Source organism: Hyperolius riggenbachi, chromosome 10, assembly GCF_040937935.1.
Source record: "Hyperolius riggenbachi isolate aHypRig1 chromosome 10, aHypRig1.pri, whole genome shotgun sequence".
Taxonomy (NCBI): Eukaryota; Metazoa; Chordata; class Amphibia; order Anura; family Hyperoliidae; genus Hyperolius; species Hyperolius riggenbachi.
Window position 1 is genome coordinate 206,233,948 of NC_090655.1, and position 22,795 is coordinate 206,256,742.

A 22,795-nucleotide genomic window follows, 5' to 3' on the forward strand; every position below is an offset into this window, starting at 1 on the left:
GGTATACAGTGGCGGGTTCACTGAACACAACAGGTATGCAGTGGCGGGTTCACTGAACAGAACAGGTATACAGTGGCAGGTTCACTGAACAGAACAGGTATACAGTGGCGGGTTCACTGAACAGGTATGCAGTGGCGGGTTCACTGAACACAACAGGTATGCAGTGGCGGGTTCACTGAACAGAACAGGTATACAGTGGCAGGTTCACTGAACAGAACAGGTATGCAGTGGCGGGTTCACTGAACAGGTATGCAGTGGCGGGTTCACTGAACAGGTATGCAGTGGCGGGTTCACTGAACACAACAGGTATGCAGTGGCGGGTTCAGTGAACACAACAGGTATGCAGTGGCGGGTTCACTGAACAGAACAGGTATACAGTGGCAGGTTCACTGAACAGAACAGGTATACAGTGGCGGGTTCACTGAACAGGTATGCAGTGGCGGGTTCACTGAACACAACAGGTATGCAGTGGCAGGTTCACTGAACAGAACAGGTATACAGTGGCGGGTTCACTGAACAGGTATGCAGTGGCGGGTTCACTGAACACAACAGGTATGCAGTGGCGGGTTCACTGAACAGAACAGGTATACAGTGGCGGGTTCACTGAACACAACAGGTATCCAGTGGCGGGTTCAGTGAACAGAACAGGTATACAGTGGCAGGTTCACTGAACAGAACAGGTATACAGTGGAGGGTTCACTGAACACAACAGGTATGCAGTGGCGGGTTCACTGAACAGAACAGGTATACAGTGGCAGGTTCACTGAACAGAACAGGTATGCAGTGGCAGGTTCACTGAACAGAACAGGTATACAGTGGCAGGTTCACTGAACAGAACAGGTATACAGTGGCGGGTTCACTGAACAGAACAGGTATGCAGTGGCAGGTTCACTGAACAGGTATGCAGTGGTGGGTTCACTGAACAGGTATGCAGTGGTGGGTTCACTGAACAGGTATGCAGTGGTGGGTTCACAGTACAGGTATGCAGTAGTGGTTCACAGAACAGGTATGCAGTGGCAGGTTCACTGAACAGGTATGCAGGTATCCAGTGGGCTCACTGAACAGAACAGGTATGGTGGGCTCACTGAACAGAACAGGTATGCAGCCAGGAACAAGCTAAGCCAAACTAATCTTTCCCTATGAGAGACAGTCTGCAGCAGCTCGCCCTACTCTCACTAACGCAGGCACACGAGTGAGCTTAATGGCCGCCGCTGCCTGCCTTTTATTAGGGGGGGGGAGTGGCTCCAGGGGCTAGTGTAGCCTAATTGGCTACACTGGGCCTGCTGACTGTGATGTAGAGGGTCAAAGTTGACCCTCATGGTGCATTATGGGGCGAACCGAACTTCCGCAAAACTTCGCCTGCGGGACGCGAACGCGAACCACTGAAGTTCGCATGGAACTGTTCGCAGGCGAACCGTTCGGCCCAACTCTAGTAACCAAGATGGAAACTGTCTAGAATAGGTTTCTCTGCTTTTCCTTTATAAAACTCACAGGAATCATAATGTGGACAATGGAATACATCTGTTATGCAAGTAGAACTAGTATTTATCTACTTATATACAGTATGTGTTTTTTATTTCTAGGTTGGGTCTCTCTTGTTCTTTAAAAGGAGATAAATTATGACAGCCTCCATTTCCTTCTCACTTCATCCAAAGAAAAAAAAAACCTTCTGATTGTTGGCAGTATATAACTGCTTTATTTTTTGCTCCAGTTTTCCTTGCACTGATCTCAATAAATCAGATCCACCGTGTCTGTGTTTTATTTGTCATTTGCATTTACGATTACTTACAATCAGCTAAAATCATAACATAAATTAACTTGTCTGCTCAGCACTGAAAGCAGCCTGATAGCGACAGAAATAATCACCGAATTTCACCATCTGATCATGTGATAAGGCTAAAGACTAATATTGATAAGTCATTGATTATTTTGTGAAGAGGCTGTACTTCCACACGAGGCATGATATGTGCAGGTGACAGGTACTCCTTAAGGATTGGTTCATGTAGCCTTGACATCATTGACTGGATATAATGGTGGCGGTGGTGGCATTTGCACACAGTAAGCCGGAGCTGCACCAGTAGTCATGGGAATCACAGCATCATTCTGTATTAAAAATATCTTTAAAAAAAGAAAAAAAAAATACATTAGTGGTAGAGTTTGGACTTGTGGTTTTAATGCATTCTGTGTGTGATATATCATCATTTGCAATGCATTGGCCTTTGTGTGTTGCCACAAGCTAGTTCTGAATTACAGTATTATTTTTTTATTAACTGAAGGGTTTAATTTGGCATGCTGACTCCCTGTCCTAATGTCAGATAATGGGCTTGATTCACTAAAGAGTGCTAACTGTAAGCACGGCCTTTTTGCGTGAATTTTCACGTTGCGCGCAATTGCGAATTTTCGCACGAAACGATAACGTTTTTGCACGCAAACGCGAATTTTCGCGTGGAAACGTTATTGATTTTGCGGGAAAATTCGCATTTGCGCGCGAAAACGTTATCGTTTTGCGCAAAACTTCACGCGAAACCGGCCATGCTAACAGTTAGCACTCTTTTGTGAATCAAGCCCATAGTTTGGCTGAACTAAAAAGCTGTTTTCTGTCTAAATTCTGCCCCATCCAATCATCAGTCATGTAAGGCATACCTCCCAACTGTTTGAGATGAGAAACAGGCACTTTAACCTTTTACCTTTAACCTAACTTTTAAGACATGCCCCTGTAACACCTCTAACCACGCCCCTGCCACACCTCTAATCCCCCCCCCTTCCTGCCACACCCCCAGCCAGGCATACCTCTAAAAATTCATAAGCCAAAGATTTAATTTTAGAATTTAAACTACACTGGTCTTTTCTATCATCACCAGTTTTTATTCATATTAACATTTAAAATCAAGAAATATATCAATGGATGGGAATAAAGTTTGAAGCCAATCCCAATTAAACATTTTTCAGTACAAATAAGTCATAAATCTGTATATCAGAAAGAGGGACACATGAGGGAGAAAGAGAAACAGTGAGAAGTGGTTTCCAAATATGGACTGTCCCCTCCAAAAAAGGGACAGTTGAGAGCTATGCATGAGGTGGCCAGGGAGCAGTTGGGAGGGGCTTCAACCTGTCTTTCTTCGCAAAGACAATGCCAACTCTGCCCACAAAAGGGTCCAGAAGGGTTACAGTAAGTGATGGCTCCTTGTAGAGAGAAAAACTCTCACTCTGCTGACAACTGTATACTTGAGACACATATCTCTGTGTCATGTGACTGACCTCGCCAAAGAGAGTTTCTCTGGAACCATTACATCACATATTAAGGGGCCACTGCCATGAAAAATTGTAAAATTTAAAAATACATTTAGAAGAAGTTAATTTCTCCCAGAGTAAATGCACCACCAATTACTTTTCTCCTATGTTACTGTCTCTTACAGTAAGAAGAACGTATCTGACCAAGCTGAATTTAGGTCTAGTCCATCTCCTCATGGGGGATTCTCAGTATTTTCTTGAGACGAGTTTTACAATTTTTATTTTTTATTTTTTCGTGTTGTGGTGTGGATGCAATGCTGCTGCTGCATCCCGCCACAACACAGAAAATGACAACCATATGACCCTGCTGCAGAGGTCATATGCATAGCGCCACCCCCATTAGTGACATACTCCCTGCTGGGCTGGATGTACGTCTCTGAGATTCCCTGGGATTCCCGTTGGTCCGCACATGTGCGTCATGAAGCAACGTGCTCCCATCTATGAAATTCCTGCATTGCTGATTGACTCCCACGAGTTCTGCCTCCGCTGCATCGCCGTGGAAGTCATAAGGTAATACTCTGTAGACTTTGCATCGGCTCAACTGTGATTCAGAAACTTCTAAGCTAAGATAAGTGTAACGATCTGCTTAGCGGTCTGCACGGGCAGACGGCTGTTTGTCCATTCCTTAAAGCGGAATATAACCCTGCATTTCAACTTTGCTCTAAAACATTATTTACAGCATATTATATGCAAAAAGCATTTTTTTTTTACTAGACCAGCATTGGAAGGGTTAAACACAGAGGTTTTAAGTTCGTGCAGACGTTCAGATAGTTACATTCTATTTAGTTAGATGTATCTATTGATAAACAGTTACACACTCTTTGGCTGTCCTCCAAGCTCCTTCTCAGTGAGAGAGATGAGTCACAATAAACACTTAGATACATATTTGTAAACAAAAAGTATCTAACTCAAGTTCGGATGCGTCTGCAGAAATCTCTAGGGACTTTAAAGCCCTGTGTAACCCTTCCAATGCTGGTCTAGTAAAAAAAAAAATGCTGGTTACATATAATATACTGTAAATAATGTTTTAGAGCAAAGTTGAAATGCAGGGTTATATTCCGCTTTAAGTCTGAGGGCTGCAGGTCTCTGGAAAAGAGACCTGTCTGTGCTTTGCAAGTTTCAGACCTGTTCTGCTGCTGAGCAATTTGCATACACTTGTCATGCAAACGGCCTGGCTGCATCCTTTGAAGGCTTGCAGTATAAATACCATGTGATCCCAGAATCCTTTGCTGCTCATAGAGGTTTGTTCCTGCTGGACTCACCTGGAGTGTCAGCCACTGCTATCTTAGTATAGTTAATTCTTGGGGAGTACTCCTTGCATTCCTAATTAGTGCAGTCAGTTTGTGTATAATTTGTACTGCCTATTCTGTACTGTCTTGTTTGTCGCGATTGCGCTGTGGCCAGCGGCGGTTGATAGCGAATCGCTCTGTCTTGTTTGGATCGCACTAGCCTCTAGTGGTAGCGGCTGTGGATCCTTCTGATCTGAGTTCCTGGAGTGTAAGCTGGAGCAGCGGTTTCTACTGGCTACCTCATCTGTCTGTCTTGTTTGGATTGCACTAGCCTCTAGCCGTAGCGGCTGTGGATCCTTCTGATCTGAGTTCCTGGAGTGTAAGCTGGAGCAGCGGTTGCTACTGGCTACCTCATTTGTCTGTCTTGTCTGTTTGTGCTCATTTGTGTTACTTGTGGCTAGTTAGGGTGGCACGCTTATCACTGGGTGCCTATCGCGCGGTGATCGTGTCTTAAATGCGTTCGCTGTTGCGAATGAGTGCGGTGTTCGCGTTTAGCTAGCGTTTGTTATTTTCTTTATCCTCTGATTGTTGTTTGCTGTGCCTTTGCTACTCTCGTGCTCTGTCCTGCTCAGTCTGGTGTCAAAATTTGGCAATCGCCATTCTTGCGATTGCGTTCCCACTTCGTTTCCGCCGTTGTGTGTTCACCGTCGCTGGGTGGCGACTAGTTTGGTGGGCACACATTGATTCTGTCTCTATGCTCTCTCTCTCTTTGGGGGCTATCTTGCCTTTGTAATGATCTGTGCCTGTGTCATCCTGCTGGTGGCAGCACTAAGGAACTTGAGGTGGACTTCCGCTGTCTACCAGCAGATGGCTCTCATATTGCTGGGAGCAGTGAAATTCCTCGGCTCACCAGCAGATGGAACTGTAAAAGATTCTGGTCAGTCACCTGAGCAATGTGCTGCATATTTAAGGTCGGACTTCCTAGCAGCACATTGCTAGGTCATTTTGCTTGATTCCTTGCAGGGTTGTGACTCTGGCCAACCTTCCTGTGCTCCTGAACTCTGTTCTTATATTCTGAACTCCTGGTATTGATCCTTGCTAGTCTGACTATTCTTCTGTGTGCTGATTGTGCTGAGACGTCTCTGTATATATTGTATTATTGTATATATTCTCATATTGTGTGTGTTGCTGTATATATTTGTATAGATAGATAGATAGTCAGGGTTCTGGTATTTGTGGTGTCCCACGCGTTGTTGGATTATACAATTGTATGTGTATGGTGATCTGCATTTGTACACTTGCATTATTGTAAATAAAACACATTCATTATTCTACTCTGTTGTGCAGACGTCAGTATTTCAATTGTGATGTGCCAGTTTGTTTAAACCAAAACGATTGCCATGCAAAGATCGTAGATCTGCCAGTCTGGTTCCAGTCACGACCACGATCTGCATGGCCAATCGTTACAGCCTTGTGTTGCTTCTCTTCGTACAATTTCCATCTGGCATTTGTGGCAGCGCAAAGGGTTTATTCCTCTGCACTCCACAGCTCCATCTGCCGGTGGGAATTCCCCTCTACTGGTGCTTGCACCAAAAGCTGGGTTCTATTATTTTGACACGCTTGTGGAGGACTTCCGCAGTGTCAGCGCACATCTTGTGCGCTGACCACGGAGATATCCCACAATCGTTACAATAAGTGTGCTAGATTTTTATAATCTATTATATGTGATGGCTATGTAGAAAAAAAAATTATATATATATATATATATATATATATATATATATATATATATATATATATATATATATATATATATATATATATATATATATATATATATATATATATATATATATAGTGCGTTTTACTCATTTTATACATTGTTATTATTTAGTATTTATATAGTGCCAACATCTTCTACTCAACTGTACAGAGCACGTATTATATTATTATACATATGCATATACCGTATTGTTCGGACTATGAGACTAGTGCTGCTCATCCAATATTCGGGTACCCGAACTACCCAGATAATCCAAACTTTTTCAGCTATCCGACCTTGGATTCGGATTCCGGATATCTGTGCAATAGCACTCGGATATCTATCTGAAATCCGGAAGCTGGTCGGATATCCGAATCCAGATACTGTAACTAAGGAGATGACGTCCATGACGTCATTGAGCCAATCAGAGGGCTCCCAGCTTAAGCCCTAGCAACCAATCACAGAGGGGAACCCTGGCCAGCCCCTCCTGACCTCATTGAGCCAATCAGAAGGCTCCCAGCCTAAGCCCTAGCACCCAATTACAGAAGGGAACCCTGGCCAGCCCCCCCCTCCCACCCCCGCTTATATAAGAATGGGTGCCGTGTTGAGAAATCTCATCCTTGCTTGTGTGACTGCTCACTGAGAGACATGCTCCAGTGCTGCTGCTGGCCTAGCAAGTGCTGTATACAGTGATAAACCTAAAGCTTTTCATTGCTAAACACCTTCACTACACTATTGTTCTATTGTTTTTTTAGTTAGCTAGCTTGATTTCATTCAGTGATAGTCAGACCCTGTGCTGCAGCAGCTGCTAGTTAGGTCCTGTGTCTGTGTGTGCTGTGCACAGACCAGGCCTGCTGCTGGCCTGCTATTAGCCACAGTGGGCTTGATTCACAAAACAGTGTTAACCTACTTAGCACGTCTAAAGTCTTTAGACGTGCTAAGTAGGTTAGCACCGGATTTCTCAATCAGATCACGCACAAAGTTTTGCGCGCAAAGTTTCACACGTGCAAAGTCCTATGCGCGCGCTAAGTCCCATAGGATTTAATGGGCACTTCGCGCGGAGCGCTCTGTGCAGTGCGCGCGTAAAGTTTTACGCGCATAAAGTTTTGCGCGCAAAAAGCTGCTTTAGACGTGCTAAGGGGGTTTTCACAGGCGTGCTAACAGTTAGCACCGCTTTGTGAATCAAGCCCAGTATAGGTTAGGGAATAGGATTACTGTGTTATTGTGTAGTTAGTACTGCAGTGTGTCATAATTAAGGAGTTAGCAGCCGCGGCGGATAGCTCTACCACCGCGGCTGCCTCTCCTCCTCTGCCTCCCGTGCCTCGGGCGTCTAGCACGCCGAAGACGGGTTTATCCACAGCCCACAGGGTCGCAATAGGGCGTGCCGCGACCTTTATGCCAGGAGGAGAGGCGTCAGCTGACCGAAGGGTCGGCTGACGTCACAGGAAGCACCGGCCGCTCCTGATTGGCTGGGCGGCGGGGGCGTGCCTCAGGGACTCCTCAGCTTCAAAAGAGCTGAGGAGTCATTCGCAACCTGTCTGCTGTTGCGATCATTTAGTGCTAGCGCTCAGACCCAGTTAGATCCGGTGTGCATTGATCCGGGAGGAAACCGGGGATTTCACACAGCTTAGGATTGTGCTTTATTACGGTTGATTATCTGTGTTTGACTCTGGCTCGTTCTGACTACTCTTACTCTCAGTGTTTCTGTACCTTTGCACATCTGACCTAGTTGCCGACCCTGCCTGTATACCATTCTGTCTCTGTCTCCTGAATCTGTACCTTTGCCCATCTGATCTAGTTGCCAACCTTGCCTGTCTATCGTTTTGCCTCTGTCTCCTGCAATTGTACCTGATCTGCCTGTCTGTTGCCGAATCAATTTAGTCTGACCTCTCTACTCTCACCAGGGAGCCCTTATCTCCGTACTGTTAGTACCCACCAGCTCCTCTGGTGAGGTCTTGTTAAACCTATCAGTACTTACTGGTTGCACCAATCACTACATACAGTGCAATAAAGTGTGACTGAGGTCACGGTCATTCCTGAATGTTGCTATATTTGTATTATTGGTGATTCTGCAGATCACCATATAATCAGATATAGTATCTGCATTTTTTGGTGATACTGCAGATCATCAAATAATCAGAACTTTGTATTTGCTGACACCAATCGTTGCAGAACAGCAGACCATGATGCCTATGGACGCACTGTGCCACCAAGTTGCGGCATTGACCACATCGGTGAATACTTTAACCGAGACGGTCAATGCTCAACAGGCTCAGATCACCCAGCTGTCTGAGGCAGTACGTATCCTCCAGACTGCAGTAGCACCAGTGCCGTCCCCTCCAGTTACTGAGCCTAGAATGCCCATGCCCGAAAAATTCTCGGGGCATAAATCCGATTTTAGAAACTTCAGAAATCTGTGTCTCATATTTCGAGTTAAGACCGGTATCTTCAGGTTCTGAGAGCCAAAGGGTAACTTTTATTAAGACCCTATTATCTGGGGACTCTCAGACTTGGGCATACAGTCTTCCAAATGATCACGAGGGCTTGACCTCAATTGAGAAATTTTTTGATACTATGGCGATTATTTACGATGATCCGGATATCGCTGTGACCGCTGAGAGGAAACTTAAGATCCTCCGGCAGGGGCATAACACGGTAGAAACCTATGCTGCTGAGCTCAGAAGGTGGGCAGTATCGGCTAGGTGGGGAAAGTTCGCTTTGTTGGATTGCTTTATGACCGGTTTGTTTGCCGCAGTGTCTGATTTAATGTTCGGCCACCCTGAACCTAAATCAGTGGATGAGGCCATTGCACTGGCAGTTAAGATCGATCGCCGCATCCGGTACCAAAAACAGTCCCGGGGTAAAATTGCGGTTAAAGCTGTTCCGTTCTCCTTTTCTCCTCCGGCTTCCCCTTCAGATGAACCGATGCAGGTCGGTCAGTCCAGACTATCTGAGGTGGAGAAATCCCACAGGCGTAAAGAAGGCCTCTGCCTATACTGCGCGGAAAAGGGACATTTAGCTCTGAACTGTCCTAAGAAGGCGGAAAACTCTGCCGCCTAGGTGTAGCTAGAGGTACTACCCTAGGCGAGCCAGTTTTACCTCTATCTGATAAACGGTTACTACTCCCTTGTTCTATTATCTGGGAAAGACCACTAGGGATGCTCGCTGGATTCCGCGGAAATCTAAATTCCGCGATTCCGGCCGGAATTGGGTCAGTTCCGATTCCGGCCATCAGAACGGAATTGCTATAGCACTTATGCGGAATTCCGCGGAAATATGCGGAATTCTGCAGGAATGCAAATTTTAAGTTAGCCAATCACAAGGAAGAAGCTTCTCACTGTTCTCAGTGTATTTCTGCCTTCAAAACTGAGTTTCTGCACCAATAAGAGTCTTAATGAGAACCAACCAATCCTACCTTAGCAACCAGCTCCCTAGCTACCTATCAGCAGCTATCCCACCCATTTTGTATATAATAGAGAGACGTGCAGGCAGGAAGCTTGTGGGTTTCAGTCTAGTGTGGAGAGAGGAGAGAAAGACGCAGAGCCATACTTGTTTTACATAAAACAAAAGTCTTTTTCAAGACTGTGTATAAATCAAAAGTCTTTTTAAAGACTCTGTGGCTGTGAGAGAGAGAGTTAGAGTGTCAGCTAGCTATATTAGTAGAGAGATTGTATTGTAGTGTGTTAGTAGTCGCTTGCTGCAGTGCAGAGCCAGCCAGGCCGCAGGCTTATTGTTTGACAGAGTGAGAGTGAGTTAGCTAACTGTAAGTGATTTGTTTGATTAGCTGAGTGAGTGTAGTGATTTATTTTTTGTTTTCATTTATTTTTTTGGGTTTTCTTTATTTTGTGTTTTGGATTTTCTTTATTTCACCCCCTTATTTTCTGTTCTGCTCACTACGTATCCCTTCCCCAATAAAGTTTGTGGCCCCCAAAAAATGGAGCGAAGCCGAAGGCAGCAGAAAATTCCGGCCACTCCTGCAGGGACATGGAGTCTTGGACGTTCACGTCAAGTACGTGATCAGGGTGAGGGTGGCAGCAGCAGCAGCAGGAAGCATTCCCCCCTGGTCAGAAATGTCTTCCCTGTGTTCGCAGCAGGCTCAGCAGCACGCAGGAAAATTCTGTCAGAGCAGGAGGCGAAGACAGTTGTGGATTATGTACATCAGGATTCACAACCCTCTACCCAGGAGGAACTTGAAGCTAGTTGCAGCAGCGCCACCAGCAGTGGCCGCCAGGTTCCTCATGACCAGAACCCGAGCGCAGCTGCTTCTTCTGTTGATGATGACGAGCTTGTTTCCTCCCAGTACTCCGCTGAGTCCACAAGTACAGCACACCATCGCTGAGACAGATGTGCAGAATGTTTGGCATGAGGCATTGGAGGAGACCATGGGACCAAGCTCCCAAGAAGTGGTGGGTTCTGTGGTGACAGAAATGGCATTGGCCAGTGCCACTGTGTTTTCTTCATCCAGTGTCACCACCAGTCAACATCACGAACAACACCGGTCAACTACAGAGGTGTTTGGTGGCCAGGTGGAGGGTCCAGAAGACTCACTTATTGCACTGGATGATATTTTGTGATGATGATGATGATGATGACGAGGTGGGTGATAAAACGTATTTGCCACCTGTTCGTTTAGGCAGTAGCAGGCGTGAGCAGCAGCCTGTACAAACGGTTGGCCAGCAGCCTGCTTCCCCATCTGTAAGTACCCGCCACCAGTCCAATGCCGAGCATCAAGGTGCTAGAATAGGTCGCACCACTGCTGGACGTGCACGCACGTCCCCTGCATGGAAGTTTTTTATTGATGCGGAAGAGGATGAATCCAGGGCAGTCTGTAGTGTGTGTCGTAAATCAGTGAGCAGAGGTAAATCGGGCACCGGGTACGGCACTTCAGGGCTGCTAAGCCATCTGCGCAACAACCACAAATGGGAGTTTGAAGTTGTAAAAAATTACAATAAGATGGGTGGAGTAAAAGCAGCAGCAACAGGCCCCGCCTCTTTTTTTCCTAGTCGTCCGAGTCCTTTCCCTATCCAACCTGCGCCTCAGTCCCATTCGACTTCAAAGTCCTCTGCATGCCAGGCTGGTAGAGGAGTGCCGACCTCGCCGGCAAACACTTCCTCATCATCATCCTTGTTGGTTGAATCACCAATGTTCCAGCGTCAGGCCTCTGTGCCAGAAATGTTGCAGAGGAAGCGGATGCTCCCTGCAAGTGATCCGTTTGTGGTTAAAAATAATGCGCTCCTGCTGCCCTTGTGGAGTGTGCCCCCTTCCGCAGACTGATGAAGAGTGTTGCTCCACAATGGCGGATCCCCAGCCGCCATTATTTTGCCAGGACTGCTATCCCTGCCCTGCACCAGCACATTTGTAACATCTGCAGCTGCGGCTGCGGGCACACAGGGTGTCTCCGCAGCCACCTCAGTTCCCTGCTCGGAAGGTTTTTCCGTTCCGTCGGCTTCTAGCACGCCGAGGACGGAATTGTCTTTGGCCCATAGGGTTGCAGTATCGCGCGGCCGCACGCGTAGACAGGACCTTTATGCTGGGAGGAGGTGCGTCAGCTGACCCGCTGGTCGGCTGACGTCAGAGGGGACTCAAGTCGCTCAGGATTGGCTAATTGCAGTGGGCGCGGCTGTGAGGTCTCCTCTCCTTTTTAAGCCTTCACGATTCACTCGCAACCTGTCTGCTGTTGCGAATACATACGTGTTAGCGCTCAGACCTTAGACTAGTATCCGGTGTGCTTTGATCTGGGAGGAAACCAGGGATTTCACACAAGACTAGGACTATTGTTTATTGTATTATTATTGATACTCTGTGTATGACTCTGGCTTATTTCTGACTCCGCTATTGCTTAACATTTCTGTACCTCTGCCCATCTGATCTAGTTGCTGAACCTCTGCCTGAATACCTACTACTCTTTTGCCTACTGATTCTGTACTGTATATGCCTCTCAGTTGCCGAATCTAGCCTGTCTGACCTCTATACTCACCAGTGGGCCCTTGCCACTGGTGAGGTGCTTTTCTGATAGTACCCACCATCTCCTCTGGTGAGGTTTAGTTAAATCTACTCAGTTACTGTTTCTGATAGTACCCACCAGCTCCTCTGGTGAGGTCTCATTAAACTAATCAGTTACTGTTGCACCAAGCACATCTCACTCTGTGTTCCTGTTAGCCATACTTGCATTATTGGTGATTCTGCAGATCACCACATAATCAGGTATAGCGTCTATATTATTGGTGATTCTGCAGATCACCACATAATCAGACATCTGTGTTGCTACACCAAAAATTATTACAATCGTTACAGAACAGCAGACCAAATAAAATATGGATACACTGTGCATTTGGATTGAACTTTTGACCACGACCGTTACCGATCTCGTCAAGCCGGTTAACATACAGCAGGCCCAGATAGATCAATTGCTTGAGTCAGTTAATCGTCTGAAAAGTCCGAATGCACAAGTGTCATCCCCTCCTGTTAATGAGCCCAGGATGTCCCTCCTGAAAAATTTTCAGGGCATCGCTCTGACTTCAGAAACTTTAAGCACCGATGCCTTTCTTATTTTGAGTTACGCCCAGTATCTTCAGGCACAGAGAGCCAGAGAGTCACACTGATAAAGACCTTATTATCAGGTGATTCGCAGTCCTGGGCCTACAGTCTCCCTGATGGGCATGAGGCCTTGGCCTCTGTTCAGGACTTCTTTAAAAGCGATGGCAGTTATATATGATGAACCGGATTTAGCAATGACGGCAGAGAGGAAGCTTAAGACTCTCAGGCAGGGGCATAACTCAGTTGAAAATTATGCCGCTGAGTTCAGAAGGTGGGCGGTGTCAGCCAGATGGGGGCAGTATGCATTATTAGATTGTTTTTTGTCAGGATTATCCGATGCAGTGGCTGATCTTATGTTAGGTCACCCTGAGCCTAAGTTAGTTGATGAGGCCATTTCCCTGGCAATTAAAATTGATCGCCGAGTGCGATACCAGAAGCAGACTCGAGGCAGAACGCCAGGGAGACTTGCTTCTGGCATGTTCTCTCCTCCTGTTTCTCCCTCTCCTCCGCCAGAAAAGCCGATGCAAATTGGACAGTCCAAGCTCACTGAGGTTGAGAAGAACAGGAGGCGTACCGAGAGACTCTGCCTGTATTGTGCAGAGAAGGGGCATATCGTAGCAAATTGTCCCAGGAAGACGGAAAACTCCATTGCCTAGGTGTAGCTGGAGGTACTACCCTAGGCGATCCAGTCTTACCTCTAAAGAATAAGCGTGTACTGCTCCCGTGTTCTATTACCTGGGAGGATCAAGTCCATTCCACCCAGGCCTTTGTAGACTCGGGTTCTGCAGTTAATGTAATGGCATATGACTTCGCCATTAAGTTTGGTTTTCCTCTCCTTCCTGTGTGACATCAGATTATAGTGACTGCAATGGATGAATCACCATTGCAAGGGAAATTACCACTCACTCAGACTCCGTTATTGTTGTGTCAGTTGGGGGTGTTGCATAAAGAACAGATACAGTTTTTGGTTCTAGAGATGTCTACCTCCACAGTGATTCTCGGTATGCCGTGGCTTAGAAAACACTCCCCTCAGATTGACTGGAGTTCCAGACAATTGTTAGCCTGGTCCTCCTACTGTCATCATCATTGTTTGGAGAAAGTCACAGTAGGAGCTACCGAGGTCCAAGTGGAGGGGTTACCATCTCACTCCTCTGGTTCCACTGATATTGAAGCCTGGAAGGACTGGGCAACTATGCTGAGCCCATATCAGCAGGAAGCCCCAGAAGGGAAACCAGATGGAGTTCTATTTGTACCTCTTCAATTAAGATGTAAGATTCTTCATATGTTTCACTCCCATAAGAATGCAGGTCACCCTGGTGTTGCCCGTACACAGGAGTTATTGGACAGATGTGTTTGGTGGCCCTCCATTGTATCTGACTGTAAGGACTTTGTGGGGGGCTGTTCCATTTGTGCCAGGAGCAAACCCTCCCCAGACAAGCTCCCGTTGGCACTTTACAGTCACTACCTGTGCCAGATCAGCTATGGACACACTTGTCCATGGACTTTATAGGGGAACTGCCCAGGTCTCAGGGAAAAACTGTAATATGGGTGGTAGTCGATAGGTTCAGTAAAATGGCCCATTTCATTCCTTTGGATGGACTCCCCTCTGCTCAAGAACTGGCAGAGCTCTTCATCAACCACATTTTTCGTTTACATGGTATCCCGGAGAATGTGGTGTCAGATAGGGGAGTCCAGTTCGTCTCCAAATTTTGGAGGGCCTTTTGTAATCATCTGGGCATGAACCTATCATTTTCCTCCGGCTACCACCCACAGACAAATGGGCAAACAGAAAGGGTTAACCAGTCCCTGGAACAGTTCCTGAGGCGTTATGTGGCAGACGCCCAGACTGATTGGGCCAAATTCTTGCCGCTTGCAGAGTTTGCCCATAATAATTTGAGGAGTTTCTCCTCGGGGTTCTCTCCGTTTCAGGTTGTGACGGGGAGATCTCCTAAGTTCTCTTCTTTGCCTGTGGTGGCATCTCCTTTCCCAGCACTGGAAGAGTGGCAGGGAACTTTGAAAGAGATCTGGGCCTTGGTTCAGAAAAATCTCAGGAAGGCTTTTGTGACCCAGAAAAAACAGGCAGACAGGAGACGTTCGGAGGAGTGGAACTTTGCTCCGGGGGACCTGGTGTGGGTGTCTACGCGACATCTGGCTCTGAAGTAGCTCTCTGCCAAATTGGGCCCTAGATATATAGGCCCGTACCCTGTCTTCAAGAGAATTAATAAGGTCACATATGCTGTTTCACTTCCGTCCAGTTGGAAAGGGGTTAAGACATTTCATGTGTCCTTCTTAAAACCTGCAGTACATGTGGATTCCTCTCCCACTCCCCCTGTGGTGATTGATGGGGAACCCGAGTATGAGATAGAACAAATTTTGGATTCTCGGTTTGTGCGCAACTCTAAACAATACCTGGTTCATTGGAGGGGGTATGGGCCTGAGGAGAGATCTTGGGTTCCCTGTCATCGTATGCATGCGGAAGAACTTAGAAAATAGTTCCATAGGTTGCATCCTGATAGTCCTGGTGGCCCGTGTCCGGAGTCCACGCCTCAAGGGGGGGGGGGTACTGTAACATCTGCGGCTGCGGGCACACAGGGTGTCTCCGCAGCCACCTCAGTTCCCTGCTCGGAGGGTTTTTCCGTTCTGTCGGCTTCTAGCACGCCGAGGACGGAATTGTCTTTGGCCCATAGGGTTGCAGTATCGCGTGGCCGCGCGCGTAGACAGGACCTTTATGCTGGGAGGAGGCGCGTCAGCTGACCCGCTGGTCGGCTGACGTCAGAGGGGACTCAAGCCGCTCAGGATTGGCTAATTGCAGTGGGCGCGGCTGTGAGGTCTCCTCTCCTTTTTAAGCCTTCACGATTCACTCGCAACCTGTCTGCTGTTGCGAAAACATACGTGTTAGCGCTCAGACCTTAGACTAGTATCCGGTGTGCTTTGATCTGGGAGGAAACCAGGGATTTTACACAAGACTAGGACTATTGTTTATTGTATTATTATTGATATTCTGTGTATGACTCTGGCTTATTTCTGACTCCGCTATTGCTTAACGTTTCTGTACCTCTGCCCATCTGATCTAGTTGCTGAACCTCTGCCTGAATACCTACTACTCTTTTGCCTACTGATTCTGTACTGTATCTGCCTCTCAGTTGCCGAACCTAGCCTGTCTGACCTCTCTACTCACCAGTGGGCCCTTGCCACTGGTGAGGTGCTTTTCTGATAGTACCCACCATCTCCTCTGGTGAGGTCTTATTAAACTAATCAGTTACTGTTGCACCAAGCACATCTCACTCTGTGTTCCTGTTAGCCATACTTGCATTACTGGTGATTCTGCAGAATCACCCCATAATCAGGTATAGCGTCCGTATTATTGGTGATTCTGCAGATCACCACATAATCAGACATCTGTGTTGCTACACCAAAAATTATTACAATCGTTACACATTGCCAAATGAATTGAATAATACCAGTGAGCAGTGAGCAGAGCAGTACAACGTAACTGAAGGGAATCACTGGCTAATGAGCTGAATGATACCAGTGAGCAGTACAACGTAACTGAAGGGAATCACTGGCTAATGAGCTGAATAATACCAGTGAGCAGTACAATGTAACTGAAGGGAATAACTGGCTAATGAGCTGAATAATACCAGTGAGCACAGTACAATGTAACTGAAGGGAATCACTGCCAAATTAAATGACTAATACCAGTGAGCAGTAAGCAGTACAATGTAACTGAAGGGAATCACTGGCTAATGAACTGAATAACACCAGTGAGCAGTGAGCAGTACAACGTAACTGAAGGGAATCACTGCTAAATGAGCTGAATAATACCAGTTAGCAGTGAGCACAGTACAATGTAACTGAAGGGAATCACTGGCTAATGAGCTGAATAATACCAGTGAGCAGTACAATGTAACTGAAGGGAATCACTGGCTAATGAGCATGGATAATACCAGTGAGCAGTGAGCAGTACAATGTAACTGAAAGGAATCACTGGCTAATGAGCTGAATAATACCAGTGGGCACAGTACAACGTAACTGAAGGGTAATACTGCCAAATGAACTGAATAATACCAGTGAGCAGTGAGCAGTACAATGTAACTGAAGGGTATCACTGGGTAATGAGCTGAATAATACCAGTGAGCAGTGAGCAGTACAATGTCACTCATGAAACTTAGTGAATGAACAGCACTGACAGTGTGACTGTCTGTAAGTAGTAACTGAAGTGTATGACTGGCTAATGAGCTGAATACAAGTGAGCAGTACAATCAGTCTGAACCTGCCTGCCTTCACTAAACACACTAATCAGTACACTCTCCCACTACTATGACTACACTGACTACAGCTAACTGAAGTAATCACTCACTGGCCAGCTACCTAAATATCACTGACAAGTACAATATAAGAGCACTGTTAGGAGTAAAAACGTTGGGTTTTGACACAGAAAACATGCTTGCTGAAGCAACAATGGCCTGGAGATGATCCTCTCAGTACCAGAGTCTAGAAAGGACTGAGCTTTATATGATGGCCGCCGCTTTATATACAGGAGGGAAGGGCATAGCCTCCCCTCCTATGATTGGTCGCTAGGGCTTGACTGGGGGCCTGTGATTGGCTCAGGGAAGTCACTTCCACCTACTTCCGCTAATCACGACCTAACCATGGCTTCTGTGCCATTTTCACGAGCATGAATGTGATCGGATTTTCGCATTCACGGTCTGCCGAAGCGAATTTTAGTGATTGAAAATTGATCCACGGTGACGAATACCGGCAGATAGCAAAAAAATGGTTGTGATCCACAACAATTCGTGCTCACGAATCCACATCCAAGCACCACTGGCGAGAGTGCAGGTGATGGCGTCTTTCCAGCCCATATGGTCGGGCTGAGGTAGCTCAATGACAGAACAGTGACTGTCCAGCTGATCAAATATGGTCTGTCCACACTGAAGCAACAACCTTATTATCTTGGTTGTGCCCCCCCCCCCCCCCAACACACTCATGTAAGTCATTGCTTCATTGTGATATGCAAGCCCCTTCACTGTGGCAAGGTAATGATCACAAAGGGGACTTGACACATGTACATGCCTTTTGTTTGTTGTTGCAACCGCAGAGCAGCCAGAAAAATTAGGCAGGCATGTACACGCACCAGAAAAATTATTATAGCGGCCGCTGCTAGCAGCAGCCTTAAAAATTCCAGAATCCACCTAGAGTCCTGGACCCTGTTGGTGGTGGTGGAGAAGGCAGTCAAGCGGCATGCAGGCAGAGATGTTGTGTGGGGAATGACTTAGTCTTGAGGCAAGCAGCAGCGGCCAGCAAGCAGAGATGCTTTGTAGGGACTGACTTAGTCTTCGGGCAGGCAGTAGCCCTCCGGATCCATGCCTCATTCATTTTGATAAAGGTGAGGTACTGAACATATTTTTTGACCTAAGCGACTTCAGTTCTCTTCTCACTGACAATGCCTCCAGCTGTGCTGAAGGTCCTTTCTGACAGGACGCTTGAGGCAGGGCAAGACAGAAGTTGGATGGCAAATTGTGACAGCTCTGGCCACAGGTCAAGCTTGCGCACCCAGTAGTCCAGGGTGTCACAGACCGCAAGGCCCGTCTGCGGGCGGGTCAATAGGTCATAGTCAGAAATCCTCTCACACTGTCATTTTGCTCATCACGAAGCGTAAACCTGACTTCACTATTTGATGAACTGACTAGTGGAGGGAGCATTCGGATGCCAAAGGATTCACCACACACATACAATTCAAAGATCTGCCACCAAGCGGGTTACACAGCCCGCTACTGTAATTATGCTAATACTTTGAGAACGCTCTGTTAACCCTTTGCAGTATGCAGGAATCTGTCTGGGTCAGCTCTGACTATCTGAGCCAGATTCACGCATACGGGTTATAAATGTACACTTCGATTAAACACAGGGTAGCGGTTTCAGCAGAATGGGTACGATTGTGTATGTTCAGCAACAGGTCATAACCACTAAACGATTTTTAAAACGTTTAATAACAAAAATGCATTACATACAGTTATATACACCAATTAATATATACACACAAAGCTTAAACATAAAAGGGGTAAAATCAGAAAGTTCTCTCTTAGTTACGGCTGAGCAGTCCATTTGGAGAATGAAGAAAAAGAGTCCAGTTTCAATGTAGGCATTAATGTTAAGAGTCCTTGAACACAGCATGCGTCGGTTCTCCTTAAACGCATGCATGGACTTTCCTGGTTGATGGAATTTGGAGAACTGGGCGGGTTTGTTCACGCCCCACTTTTATAGGACCTGAGTTTTGGGCTGTCACTACCTGGAAAGTAGGTGTGTTTAAGGCGGGGTTCCCTTCTAATCAGCAGGTTGCCGCCCCCAGACTCAGAGCAAGAAAATGTAACATTTATTAATTCTCTGTGTGACTCCGCCCCAGATTGGCGCATCACAAATCCGAGACTATATTCATAAGCGGCCTGCGACCCTGTATCAAATGAGGCTACACGTGCCTATTCTATCTGTCACGCTCGGCGGGGACGCCGCTGTTGCGGAGAGCGGCGCTTTGCCGCTTCCACATCACAGCCGGCGTCGGTCACCGTCTCACAGGCGTGGGGTACGCCACGCTCAGGTCTGTCGGCTGCACATAAGGTCAGGGCTACGCATGCGCGCGCCCAGCGGCAGGTCCTTTATGCATTGAGGAGAAGGGTCAGCTGACTCTGCGGAGCTGTATGATTGGCTGGACTGGTGGGCGGGTCTGGAGAGTGATCTTAGGCATTTAAGGGCTTTCTGGTCAGTCGCTCCTTGTCTGCTGTTGCGAATCCTTCGTTTTAGCGCTCAGACCTTTGATAGCTATAATTATAAATCATTATTATTGTTGATTTACTGTGTATGACCCTCTGCTTGTATTTCTGACTCTGATTTCTGCCTCCTGATTCTGTACTTAGCTATCTGATCTGTTGCCGATTTTCTGCCTGTACCTTTGACTCTGATTTGTGCCTCCCGAATATGTACCTTATCTGCCCGACCCGTTGCCGACCTCAGCTTACTCTTGACTACGATTAGCCTGACGATTCTGTACTGCTGCTGACCGATCCTTACCGACTTTGCCTGTGCGACCACTCTATTAGTGATAGTCCCTACAGCCAGGGGTGCATTAATCACCTGTGATCACACTCTTATTAAAGTACTGATTGAGCTAGTGAGCCTTCCGCTGATCTACTATCAGAAAGATACTGATTGCATTTGTCAATATATATATCTGCATTAGTGGTGATACTGCAGATCACCACATAATCAGATATTTGTGCTCTCGCTGACACCTTGTTACATAACAGCAGACCAAAATGTCTATGGATGCTCTGTGTACACAAGTCGAGGCCTTAACCGCAGCCGTGAACGCCTTGACTACCACGGTCAATACGCAACAGACACAAATTAATCAATTGTCTGAAGCGGTACGTTTACTCCAGGCCTCGACATTACCAGGGCAATCCCCTCCTGTGGTCGAACCTAGAATGCCTCTCCCGGAGAAATTCTCAGGTCACAAGTCTGATTTTAGCAATTTTAGGAATCGCTGTTTATCATACTTTGAGATGCGACCTATATCATCAGGTTCTGAGACTGAGAGCCAGAGGGTGACTTTCATTAAAACCCTACTATCTGGGGACTCACAGACCTGGGCTTACAGTCTGCCAGAGGGCCATGAAGCACTATCCTCGGTGCAGGAATTTTTTAAGTCTATGGCCATAATTTATGATGATCCGGATATCGCGGTCACAGCAGAAAGGAAGTTAAAGACTCTCCGGCAGGGTCATAAGTCGGTAGAGACCTATGCCACAGAGTTTAGGAGCTGGGCAGTCTCAGCTAGATGGGGACAATTTGCGCTTTTGGATTGTTTCCTGACTGGGCTTTCTGATTCGGTGTCGGATGTAATGTTGAGTCACCTTGAGCCCAAAACAGTGGATGAAGCGATCTCTTTGGCAGTCAAAATTGATCGCCGAATCCGCTACCAGAAACAGAGTAGATCCAGGGTCTCTACTAGAACCTTTCCCATCTCTGTCCCTTCTCCTGTTCCTCAAGACAAACTGATGCAGATCGATCACTCAAAACTGTCTGAGGTAGAAAAGACCAGGAAAGAGTGCTTGTACTGCGCTGAGAAGGGACATCTGGTGCAAAACTGTCCTAAGAAGGCGGAAAGAAGGCGGAAAACTCCTCCGCCTAGGTGTAGCTAGAGGTACTACCCTAGGCGAGCTAGTTATACCTCTATCCGATAAAAGATTATTGTTGCCATGTTCTATAACTTGGGGTGAGCAGAACTTTGCTACCCAAGCATTTATAGACCCGGGCTCAGCCACTAATTTTATTGATTCAGGCTTTGTTCAAAAATGGGAGATCCCTATCATACCCTTGGATAAACAGATTGTTGCCACGGCAGTGGATGACTCCCCTTTACAGGACAGGCACCCCCTCTCGCAGACTCCCGCTCTTTCCTGCACAGTGGGGGTGTTACACAAGGAGGAGATTCAATTTTACGTTTTGAAAATGGCCACCTCTACTATAATTCTCGGTATGCCTTGGTTACGCAAGCACTCTCCTCAGATTGACTGGAGCTCAGGACAATTGTTAAGCTGGTCTCCTTATTGTCATCATCATTGTCTCGAGAGAGTTGCGATCTGTGCCACCAAGATATACGTAGAGGGTGTGCCACCTCAGTTTGCAGATTTCTCTGACGTCTTTTGCCTTAAATCTGCGGATAAACTTCCTCCACATCGGAGTTTTGATTGTCCAATTGAGTTAAGACCTGGAACTATGCCCCCCAGAGGTCACCTCTATAACCTGACAAGTCCTGAAAAAATCGCCATGAAAGATTACATTAAAGAGAATCTAGCCAAAGGATTTATACGACCTTCTAAGTCCCCTGCAGGGACAGGATTCTTTTTTGTACAAAAGAAGGATGGTGGGTTACGCCCAGCCATGTATAGATTACAGGGAATTAAACAAGATCACTGTAAAAAATCGTTACCCGCTTCCATTGATTGATGACCTGTTTTCACAGATCACTAATGCCAGTATTTTTTCCAAACTTGATTAATGGGGGGCATATAATCTTGTTCGCATCCGTAAGGGGGATGAATGGAATACGGCATTCAACACGCCCGACGGGCATTAGGAATATCTCGTGATGCCCTTCGGGTTGTGCAATGCACCCGCCATATTCCAAGAGTTAGTTAACGAGATTTTTAGAGAAGTTCTGGGTCAATTTGTTCTAGTATATCTAGATGATATATTGATTTACTTTAAAAATCTAGCTGAGCACCGTGACCATGTCAGGTTTGTCCTACAGAAGCTCCATCAGAATAGCCTCTATGCCAAACTTGAGAAATGTATTTTTGAAGTGAATGAGGTACCCTTTCTTGGGTACATCATTTCCACCTCTGGGCTGATCATGGAACCAGAAAAGGTCTCTGCAGTACTGGAATGGCCTCAGCCTGTAGGACTAAATGCACTCCAGAGATTTCTTGGTTTCGCCAATTATTATAGAAAATGTAATAAAGGATTTTCCTCTGTTGTGTCCCCTCTCACTGATCTCACTAAGAAAGGGGCAGACACCTGCAATTGGTCTAAGGAGGCTCTAGATGCTTTTTCTTTATTTAAAAAACTGTTCTGCTCCGCTCCTATTTTGCGTCATGTGGATGTCAGTTGTCCATTCATTGTGGAGGTGGACGCATCCGAAATAGGAGTAGGAGCAGTGTTGTCCCAACATTCTGGGTACCAAGGCCGTTTACATCCTTTCTTTTCTCGCAAGTTCTCTCTGGCGGAAAAGAATTACGATATCGGGAACAGAGAGTTGTGGGCCATTAAGTTGGCTTTTGAAAAGTGGCGACACTGGTTGGAGGGGGCTGAACATGTTATCACCATGTATACTGACCATAAGAACCTGGAATACATTGAGGGGGCCAAGAGGCTTAACCCCTAGGCAGGCCCGGTGGTCCCTATTTTTCTCCAG

General features: G+C 46.6%; 1 protein-coding gene across 4 annotated transcripts in view; it reads right to left on the reverse strand.

Moving 5' to 3' along the window:
- Positions 1–1,743: 1,743 nt before the first annotated feature.
- Positions 1,744–22,795, reverse strand: part of LOC137536231 (membrane-spanning 4-domains subfamily A member 4D-like) — a 131,931-nt gene continuing 110,879 nt past the window's right edge. For all 4 annotated transcript variants that reach the window (XM_068258354.1, XM_068258356.1, XM_068258353.1 and 1 more), the window contains one exon: positions 1,744–2,118. In XM_068258354.1, the coding sequence (XP_068114455.1) occupies positions 1,999–2,118 (120 nt within the window). In that variant the 3' untranslated portion in view covers positions 1,744–1,998. The remainder of the gene's footprint in view (positions 2,119–22,795) is intronic.